The following is a 10,707-nucleotide window of genomic DNA, read 5'->3' as shown; positions in this document are numbered from 1 at the left end:
AATACGAAAATCATATTTGAGCAAGCACAAAATCGTATCTGAGCAACCAGATCCAGGGGGAGGGCAAGAAAAAGTGTCAAACCTCCGTACCTTTGACAGCAGAGGGAGAGCTCGACGGAGAGAGGGAGAGCTCGGCACAGACAAGTGATGGTGACGACACCGATGGAGATCTCGAGGGAGAGGGAGAGCTCGAGGGAGAGAGGGAGAGCTCGGCACAGACGAGTCACGGCGACGACACCGATGGAGATCTCGAGGGAGAGGGAGAGGGAGAGAGGGAGATCTCGAGGGAGAGAGGGAGGGCGAGTGGAGATGACGTACCCGGCCGAGGCGGCGCCAAACCCTAGCACGCGGGATCCAGCTCGAGGGAGAGAGGGAGGGCGAGTGGAGATGGCGTACCCGGCCGAGACGACGGCAAACCCTAGCACGCGGGATCCAGCTCGAGGGAGAGCTCAGGAAACCCTAGCACGCGGGGCTGCGCGAGCGAATGCGGCTGCGAGCGAGCTGCCGCGCGTGGGGAGCCTGGCTACCGAGCGACGCCCAAAATGGCCGTATGAGCCGGGCCTGGTTGAGAGGTGGGTTTTGCACCAAGCGAGAGAGGCTCCGACCCCCACACATGTAACCAAACAACATGCACCATCTGATTTTTGCATCCCATGGATGTTGCATGCTCATATACAGGTAACCAAATAGGCGGATAGAGGATAGGGGGGAATATGACGTTTAGTTCAAACACACTCATGGAATGGACTATTTGGATGAGCAAAAACAATGGTCGTAGCACTTGGCATGGATTCTGCAAGATCCGGTCCCATGGCAAATCCAGCGTGCGTCCGTGCGATGACCAGGCATGTTCATCACGGTGGCTAGGGCTATGCGGCCCCTGATCCGTTTTGTCACCGCGGCGCACGTGCTCGTAGCAGGTTTAGCGTGGTTCGATGATTGATCCCCACGTGCTCGATCGGCCCGGAACGGGACGAGCTAGCGCGCGGCTTCTGGCGGCGCCCTCCCAGTCCCAGGTCACCGGAGGTCCGTCTAATGCCGTTGTTGCGCTCGGGAGGGGGAAGCTGGAGCGGGCCCCCGTGCATCTCCTCTGTGCAGCTATCTGCCTATCTCGTGCGTGCCGGGTACTGACAGGGAACAGCGAAACGATGGGTCCGACTCCGACGCCGGTCGCCCGGCCCCTGGACCCTCGCCGGCGGCCGCGCGTCCATCTCTCGGATGCACTGCATGCACGGCACAGCGAGGGGGGCGGGGCGGCCATGGAAAATGACACGAGCTGGCTCACGAATAATGGCGACCCCCACCGGATCAGCCCACAGCACCGCACAGAGGAGAGAGGCGTGTATATGGTGCATGAACAGAACGGCACAAGGCGCACACAGACGAGACGACACAGACGCAGCGGCGCCCCGAATAAACAAATTAAACGGCGCACGATGCATGGACCGGAGCGAGCCGTCCGCCAATCATTCGCCGCCCTCTGACCCGTACAGCCTGTGCGAGAGTCGGGCGTATCGTGCGCGTGCGCGTGCGTGCAAAAAACAACATCACGTCCGTCGGGTCCCTGATCAGTGATCAGCGATGCCGGCCGGCCGGGTCGGCCCTTCGTTGCACTATCCAGAACAGTTGATGCCGGCCATATGATCGACGACGATGCATGAAGCAGCGTACGTGTGCGGCGTGGACGGTGGCGACCGGCGAGGGAGCCGGCCATGCTGCGCCGCGCGGTCCTGCGCCTGCACATGCAGACGCGCAACAAGGACACAGCAGCGGCATGGGCATGCATATGCACGAGCGAGCGCTGCTGCTAGTCTGCTACTACAGAGTGTAGTGTAGCTGTGTAGAGGGTCGGAGACTACAGTGCCTAGCTGCAGGGCGCAGGCGGTGGCGTACGTATCTGCCACAGACACGTACACAACACATTACGCGTGCTTTGGACCTCCGTGTGAGCACGACACGTACGCTACGCTACAGAAGTTCTAGCTTTGCAGCAGTAACCAGCCGGCCGGCAACGCCCGCCCGCCTGGCTATGGATCACCTGCCGCCCAGAACAAGACAACGCGTCCACGCTGTACACGGTGCCGCATCCACTCCAAGATAAACCCGTCGTCGTCGAGATCGCCCGTCGCGCTCCTCAGAAAAGCTACCATCGCCGAAAGTTTCCGGCCCTAGCTAGCTAGCTAGCGATATATCCACGCACCGACCATCCATCCCATCCCATCCGGATTCCGGAGCGGGACCACCGCCCCGGCTGGACGCATGCATCCGGCACGGATCGCCGTCGTCGGCTCGGTTTTGTTCGCGCGTCACGAATCCCTGAAGGCGAGAGGAGGCCGATGAGACCGACGACGGACGGACTCCCCGGCCCATCACGCGTTGGCATCGCCGACACCGACCGTGTCGCGCGGTGGCGAGCCTGGCGCAGGGGGCGCGCGCGCGCGGTGGGGCTCACCGTGTCCCGGTGCGTAGGGGACACGACGCTGCTGCCGGCACCGGGAAGATCTCTCCTTTGCCCGGCAAGGCGGCCCGCGCGCTCCGACAGAGACTGTTCGTGAACTAACCGGACGGACGAACGAACGGGTGCCTGTTCGTGGGGCAGCTACGCCATGGCCGCTGGTACCTGGTACTGGTAGTAACATCTGTTTGGACGGGTGTAGATGCAATTTATTATAAAGACAAGATTAAAGCACGACGTGGACATGTATCGTACATGACAGACTGACAGGCATAGGTACGCGATTTGGGGCAGATGTGGATGCCGATGCCGTGACACCAGAGGTACAGAGACGTGGGGGGACCTGGATGAACAGCTGAGAAAGAAAGAAAAAAAACACAAGACATCACTCCAGAGTAGGAGCTCGTTTCGTAACGGCGGCGAGTTGCCCGCTCCGCTCCGCCCTGTACGCTGTACCTGTAGACTGTAGTACGTACCGGAGGGTCGTTCTCCGGTGCGGTAGCAGGTTCCTCTCCGCCTTTCCCGTTTGAATCACACCTACGGCGAAGACAACGACGTTCCGACGAAGCGAGGCCACTGCGTGCGTGTCATCGTCTTCTCGTGATCGCGTAGGACGCCACTGGCCCCTACCTAGGGTTTATGTCCATTTATTCGCTTGCCAGAGATGGAAAGGGCATTCCAAGCGGCGTCATTCTCTGGCCCCGACGAACATGATGCCAGCCCTGATGCTAGTGGAGTTGTTGATCGAGCCATGTGTCCGTCCTTGTTGCGTTCCGCCGGTCCTTGATGGACCAATTCAGTTTCACGACTTCGATGGACAAACCGGCAGCTGGGAATCTGAACACCAAAGCCTCCAAATCACATGTTGTATACTACTCATAACACCATCGGACACCATAGGAGTTCCAAATCCTACACCGTACCAGCGAAGAGCGCCTAGTGCATTGAAACTTTAGCCAGTCCAAACATTGGATGATTTTCCCTCAAGCTCACCACTTCCAGCTCCTAAATTATCAGCAGGAGTTCCTCCGTCTCCAACTTCCGCACCAGATACAATACAGAGCCCATTATAAGCTGCAAGACGCCTCCGGACTTGCCTTTAGAAGGCGAGATTGAGGCCTGAGACCCATCTATGAAATCCCATGGGTACTAGTCGCTCATTGATGTGAGTGCAAAGGAGCACGAGAGCGCAGAAGCTAGTCAAGGAGGCACAGTGGCAGCATAAGTCAAGCGCAGGTACACTCACACTCTGTTGGTCGCTAATATACACCGGAAACTCGGGTTCTCCAAATCCTCAAGGTATATATGTACAGGTGCCATAATGTTAAATATCCTGTCAAGCCCGGTCGGTCGTCAACAGCTCGGTTACCAGGGACCTGTCAATGTTCTCCGCAGGCACCGTTTCTTTTGTGCGTATGGATTGCTGATCACTTCCACGACCTGTTCGGGGGCAAGTTTTTTTCTGTGATCAGTTATCTAAACAACACAACTTTGCTATGCGCAGATATATTTACCAGAGGATTTGAAACAAAGCCAGTACATGTAAACTCACTGCGCAGTAGACGGAATTGAAAAGGGAAAAAAAAAACAGAACACCCACAACGGTCATGGATTGTATTCACAACTAGACTCGGCCCAAGGTTTGCTAACCAAACAACTAGGCTACTCTACTTACTGAGATAACCATAACCTTACCACTTATACCAGGATATACATGGATGAAACCAAGCACTGCTATTTTTAAGAATCAAAGCTTTATGCATGTAAGAAGCTTATGGGTATATCAAACCAACGTAGACCAACGTTTATTCAGTGTCACTGAATATACCAAACATTATGGAATTTTTGGAACAGCTGACATGATAAAGAGAGAGCAAATAACATATGCATTCATGGCATTACAGAGTCCGGAAGTACACATTTTTTTTAAAAAAAACTCAAAGTCTAATACACTGGCTGAATTTCATTTTTCCCCCATTTATCATGTTCAAGGGCAACATAAGTTTATGGAAGTTATGAATATGATATTTTTACTAGGTCTAGGTATTACAAACACAGTGTTTCCAGAATTTCAGAGAACTACACTTGTGCTCAAATTATTGTAACGGTAGAAGCTACACTTTCTAAAGTCCATTATAAAGAAGTTACACATACATAATTTGTACATATTATCAGACAACTATACTAATCGGCGTGAGCTAGGATTAGTATGTTTTAGCATAAAAGCCAGTCACCCTTAGTATGTCCATGATGACTCATAAGGCTCACAAAAGCTGCCACCTCTCAGATACGTGGTATGTAACAACTGATGATGTTTTTTCCCTCCTCAATGTAATAACTGAGGAGGCTTACGCCAATTGTGCAAGGTATTTCCTTGCATAAATGCATTAGTCAAAACTTCTGTTCGTAGCTCCCTTTAGAACACATAACTTATGGTCTTATATTGACGTTTTAGTTACGAGTTATCTACCCCCCTTTAAAATGTATAAACAGTCTTGTTCTCCCTGATAGATACCAGTTGGTAATGAAGTTACATTTTGGTTGACTTCGATCAGTTAAGGCAAAAGACCAAAAACAGTCTAGATACAACTTCCTGGACAAATAGAATTATTTTTTATGGAGTTCAGATTTTTAAAACTTGTAATACAACAGCTACACCATTTTCTATATGCGCGAAAAATCCAACGATAAACAAGCAAACATAAATAACACCACATCAGTTAAATCAATGTCAAGAAAAATGCATCTTATATTGAAAAAAACAGCATAGCAACCTAGTTTCCATAAGTTCTCCAACTGGATAAGTGAAAAACACAATGAAATTCACTAGTTGAAAGCATGAATGCATCCATCTTTAGTGTGCCATGAAAAAGGAACATCAATAATGGAAATTTAATACAAAATTCTACCTGGTTTTTCTGCATCTCCATTATTTCTTCCTGCGATTCAAGAAAAGAAACAAGATTAGGAAGTTGCAACAATATTGTGCTAATGTCATCCAGGGAGATGCATATAAAGAATGACAATGATAACTGATAAGAATTTTGAATGTAGATGCAGCAGGGCAAATAATGTTCACTGAAAGATATATCTAACACACTCAATAAGACATAGCATTGTTCATAATTGATGTTCATCATTCCAACTTCCTGATGAACAAGTACAAGTAATTAGAGTACCATAGTTCAAACTTTGCAGAACAGCACTGGTGGATGGTGATTTGTCCATTTTACTTTGGGTAATTAGAGCCCCATTTGGAAGGCTAAAGTGGAACCGAAGTGCCGTTTTTTTGCTTGGACGCTACTCCATAAGAGAATACTGACTGCTGATAACCTTCAAAAAAGAGGCTGGCCTTGTAACCCAATCTGCTGTCTCTGCAACTCAGCCCCGGAAACAATTCTGCACTTATGCAAGGATTGCCCCTTTAGTAGAGAGGTGTGGAACAAAGTTTTGTCTCGGGCCAACCTTCCTTTCCTGACTGGGCTCCCTAGTGGCACTTCCTTGTACGATTGGTGGACGGACCTGCGTAGTCTTTGCAGCAGACAGATAAGAAGGAACTTCGACGGTCTGCTAATTCAATTCTGGTGGAATCTATGTCTGGAAAGAAATTTCAGAATCTTTCAAGGTCAGCATAGGGGTGTAGACCAAGTTACTATGGCTATCATGGGCAATGCTAGTAGCTGAGGCCTTGTTAGGTTTTTTCCTAGTGGTTGTTCTTGTTTTTGCCCTGTTTTTTCCTTTTTTGATTTCTTTCTTGTTCTCTTGATTTTCCTTGTTTCTTCTTCACTTCAGTTGCTTCGAGTCTGTTGTTCCCCTTTGTTTACTTCCTCATCTAATATAGAACGGAGCGGCAAGCCTTTTTGCCCCTTCCTTTAAAAAAAAAGAATAATCATGAATCATAAGCCCATCAAAATAGGACTTCACCCCCTATTTCGATAAGGGGACTTGCCCTGGATCCTATCCAAATAGGCCCTTAATGTTTTCCTTCTCTAAAATGGTATTAAAGAGGCAAAAAGTTGGCCTGCACATCATTTTTTGCCTCACTCAAATGGATTGAGTTCAGGAAAAAACAATTTGGTATTGGGATGGGCCAGTAGACAGAACACAAGGGGCAAGGTCTACCTGGTGGGAAGAGAAACAAAGACACATCTGTGCAATCTCATGCTATTCCAAACAAAGTGCTATTGAAAGTGCAGCATTCAAAGCATGCTACCAATTTAAAGCTATGTAGAAGTTCAACATAAAAACACACTTGGCATGACACAACTGTATGATGGCTGAAGTCCTAAAATGAACTCCTCAACTCCAAGAGATACTGAAGTTCAAGATCTATATACATTTAAAGAGAATTTTCATGTTTTAATCTCACTTCTTAACTAAGTACTTCATTTAAAGCCCAGCTCTGCAATTGTTTTTTAAAGAGTGCTACTTCTTTTTAAAATGTTTGATCATTTTAATAAAAAATCCAACTTCATATAAATCAATTCTTAAAATGACTTTATCTTCTCAAGTTTTTTCTTCAAATTAGTTGTGCTCATATCAATTGCGAAAATCACAAAAAAAAAGATTCAGTGAGATCCTACACAGCACTTGTTCAAACTTACTTCACCAAAAAATTTAGCTTTTTTAATAGTAGAACTATTCAATTAACAATCCTCTGTACCAAACTTCCAAGCAAATACTTTACTCAAGAAATAATCATGTCATTTCACAAAATCTGTGAAATAATTGCTGCAATTAGCATTGGGCCAGAGCCAGACGAGCAAATACAATCAGAATCTCTTTCTGACAAGTGACAGAAAATACTCTTTAAATGTACATAAATGGTACAATATGGTATATACCTGCTTCTTCTGCAATTCTTCGTTTTGTTCCTTCAGTTTCTGAACTTCGGCTTCCAACTCCATTGTATAAGCCTACAAATCATAACAGATATAAGCAACAGGTTATGTGTCTGAAGTTGCAAATGTGATATGCTAGGCCAGATGTGCCTCTACCTTACTACCTTATCAAATATTCGTCGTTTTCGACAGGGCATAAACAAGACCAATGTGCTGATTTACCAGAATCGTAATAAAGAATCTTAGAGCAGCAACTTGCAATAGGAAACAACTACTACTTAACAACACATGCAAGGATTCAGGACAAGTGTGTGACCTGCTTACGGGCACGGGATCTAGCTGCAGACTCCCTGTTCTTGATCATCCTTCTCTGCCGCCGCTCCACGACCTTCTCCACACCCGCACCGCTCCGCCTTCCCCTTATCACTCCCTCAAAGGGGTAGGGCACTGGAGCCATCGGCGATGACAGATCCCCATTCCCCTTGCCCATAGAATCTAGTTGGGCCACCGACATATCCACCGGACTAACAGTGACCGCACCAGCCGCCATCCCAGCCACCCCAGGCATCAGGCCGTTGCCCATGGCCTGATCCCCGATCCCTACCGGCGCAAACCCCATCGCTCCAGCCCCGGCGTCATTGGCGCCTCCAAAGTTGCCGAAAAAGATGGAGGCGCCATTATTGACCGCCTGAAGCGGCCGCGTCGCAACCGGCTGCGCGGGGACAGCAGCAGCAGCAGCAGCAGCGGCGGCAGGGTTGTCACGGACGACCCCCGCCCTGACCAGGAAGTCCTCCAGCGTCATCTCCCCGAGGGTCGGCTGTCGATTGGGCTGCGGCTCCGGACCGCCAGCCGTCCCCTCCCGCGCGAAGTCCCGCCAGACCTCGTCCACCGTCTTGACGCTGAGCGTGCGCGGCAGGGTGAGAGACCCCTGCCTCTGCAGCGCCGCCCCGCCGTCGCCGGCCGCCCCCGCCGCGGGCTCCGAGGCCGACGCCATGGCCTGGCTCTCCTCTGCCGTCCAGATGCTCCGCAGCAGCTCGTCCATGTTCATGGAGCCGAAGTCCTTGCCGAGCCCTCCCCCCGTCCCGCCGAGCGTGTTCTGGAACTCGTCGAACGTGAGCGAGTAGATCGACCCCTGCCTCGACAGCGGCCCCGGCCCCGCCGCCCCCCTCCTCTCGCTGTCCTTGAGATCCATCGACCTCCTCCTCTCACTCACTGCGGCGGGCGACGAGGAAGCCGGGCGGAATTCGCGGCGCGCTATATAGGTTGCTTGCGGGTGGTCGAAGACGGCAAAGCGACGGGCGCGTGCGCGGGCGCAATCGATGCGTGGGACGACCGAATTGGAAGGCACGGGACCGGACTGTGGTGGTGGTGGTGGTGCTGTTGTTGGGTGGGCGGAGGCTGGCGGTGGTAGGCAGCCGCTACCTGTCCCGCTCGCCGCCTCGGCTTGCTTTGGTGCGGGCGATCTCGTCTCGCTGCGGCGGGGGCGGGGGTCAGAGTGCGGCGGCGGACAGGTGTCCCCTACCAGCGCCGCTGCGTACGTATAAAAAAGTGCCGAGCTCGCCCGGATCGTCTGCGCCGGTGCACGCGCCCGCACACCCACTGGCCACTGCCACGCCGTACCTGTCGCAGGTCGCAGAGGATCCGGGGAAGGTGGGATAGGCAGTGGAGCTCGGGGGGGCGTAGGAGTACTACGTGGCGGCACCGAGGCTCGAGCCGGTAGAGGCGACGCCGGGCCAATCAGAGCGCGAGACGTGGGGGCAGCGCCTCCGTTGGCAGCCATTTTTTTAACCCCCGACAAGAACAAGAGTCACCCACGAGGCCGCCACCGCTGCGGGCGCCGCCGCGGCTGTGACGCCGGGGAGTGGACCAGGACGGCATGGGGCCGAGGCATCAGTTGGCCTAGGTGGGTGTCAGTGGGCAGGTGCGCGGGGTAGGCGCGCATTCACGGAAGCATCGTACCAACCAGATCTGGGTGTAGCATGGGGTGCCCTTTTTTGGCTTCCTCTCCTCGTGCTTCGTACCGGTAGGGTACCACTACCAGTAAAAAAATTCGAGCAGTTCAGGGCATGTACAACCCAGATACTACTGCACGGTACTCCAAATACAAGATACAACTAAAACACAACATAATACAGTGGTCGTGTCTAAAACATGTGTCTTACGATATTCATTGTACCAATCAGAGTATTCAATAAATTAAAGTGACCAATCAGATAGTCTTCTGTCTCGAACATAGAGCTAAGACACTGTGTCTTCGTCAAGATACGTGTCTTGAGTTTTTTTACATTCACCCCCCTAGACACACTGTAAGACACAACTTAAAACACCCATTGTACATGCCCTAAAAATGAAATTCAGAACAACATCGTGCGGCACAGATTGGGGAATAGACAGTTAATTTTACAGGCGAATTCTTTTTATTTTGGGATTTAGGAAAGGGTCGACACCTGCTTGTGGCATCATGAGGCTGGCGCATGCTCAACTGACGAACTGGTGCATGATTTGAGATGGAATTTTATCAAATTTCTGGGATTCAAAATTTACGAAGAGGGAGCTGTCCTGTATTGATACTTTGGTAGGTACTAATGGTTTTGGCGGTACTAGTTAATAGAATTTTCATTTCCATCAGAGAGTTCATATTCCAGCATGTGCAACTGGATGGGAACTCGCGCAAGACGACCTTGGAGTGAAGCGAAAGGCTGTTCCCCGCTGTAACGACGTGCGGCACACGTGCTTCCTCGCTGCGACTTTAATCTAGTTGTACCTGCGATTTTTGCTGTATTATGTCTCTTCGTAGATTACAACTGCTACAATCCAAACAGCTGCAGCAGGACAACCCAATAAGCTGACCATAATTGTCACTGCTTATTTTCTACTAGCTTCTTTCTTTACGGATTTAAACAAAAAAAATCTCTACTAAATAGGACGCTTCTTCGATAACTTTTGTTTATTGCCTATTTAGAATGAACTGCAGCTTAAGCTGCTTTTCGCTAACTTCTCAAATAAATTGCTTTTCCAATAAACAATAGTTATATCAAACAAGCCCTATTGGGGACTTGTTCTCAAATGCTTTGAATTAAGAACAAGGCAACATAAAGTGTTAAATGTTAATGTCCTTCGTCTATGAAACATTAGAATAATGGATCTTGGACGAAGGTTAATAAAAGCATAATTACGAAGCTCGAATCTTCGTAATAAAATTTCAGTAAAAATTGTAAAATGACATAAAACAAAAGGTATGAAAGGAATAAATACATCATAGATGAATAACATTGTATTTTCTTAATATATTGAACCATTAAATACAATAATACCTTTGCCTTGGCAAAGAGTTGAATTCCGAGAGATGCGATTGTAATTAATCGAATGCCTGAACAGTAACGGAATACTGTTCACTATTTATAGGCACAG

At 49.8% G+C, this 10,707-nt stretch overlaps 1 protein-coding gene across 1 annotated transcript; it reads right to left on the bottom strand.

Annotated features, from left to right (window-relative positions):
- Nucleotides 1–3,293: 3,293 nt before the first annotated feature.
- On the bottom strand, nt 3,294–9,504 carry LOC103643147 (bZIP transcription factor TRAB1). The gene is made up of 4 exons (XM_008666300.3): nt 7,613–9,504; nt 7,300–7,371; nt 5,365–5,394; nt 3,294–3,895 (listed from the first exon to the last, which is right to left on the bottom strand). Exons 1-4 carry the CDS (start codon nt 9,074–9,076, stop codon nt 3,821–3,823), a joined length of 1,641 nt encoding a protein of 546 aa, XP_008664522.3. The 5' UTR covers nt 9,077–9,504; the 3' UTR covers nt 3,294–3,820.
- Nucleotides 9,505–10,707: the final 1,203 nt, after the last annotated feature.

This window comes from Zea mays, chromosome 1, assembly GCF_902167145.1.
Source record: "Zea mays cultivar B73 chromosome 1, Zm-B73-REFERENCE-NAM-5.0, whole genome shotgun sequence".
Lineage (NCBI taxonomy): Eukaryota > Viridiplantae > Streptophyta > Magnoliopsida > Poales > Poaceae > Zea > Zea mays.
This window is presented reverse-complemented; position numbering and strand designations above follow the sequence as displayed.

What these genes read in the sequence shown, in the direction of transcription:
- LOC103643147 (XM_008666300.3), bottom strand. Translation starts at nt 9,076, where the DNA reads ATGGCTGCCAACGGAGGCGCTGCCCCCACGTCTCGCGCTCTGATTGGC. An exon ending in AAGAATTGCAGAAGAAGCAG is followed by an intron (nt 5,395 to 7,299) that starts GTATATACCATA and finishes CTTGAATCGCAG; the next exon opens with GAAGAAATAATGGAGATGCA. An exon ending in TGGAGATGCAGAAAAACCAG is followed by an intron (nt 3,896 to 5,364) that starts GTAGAATTTTGT and finishes GCCCCCGAACAG; the next exon opens with GTCGTGGAAGTGATCAGCAA.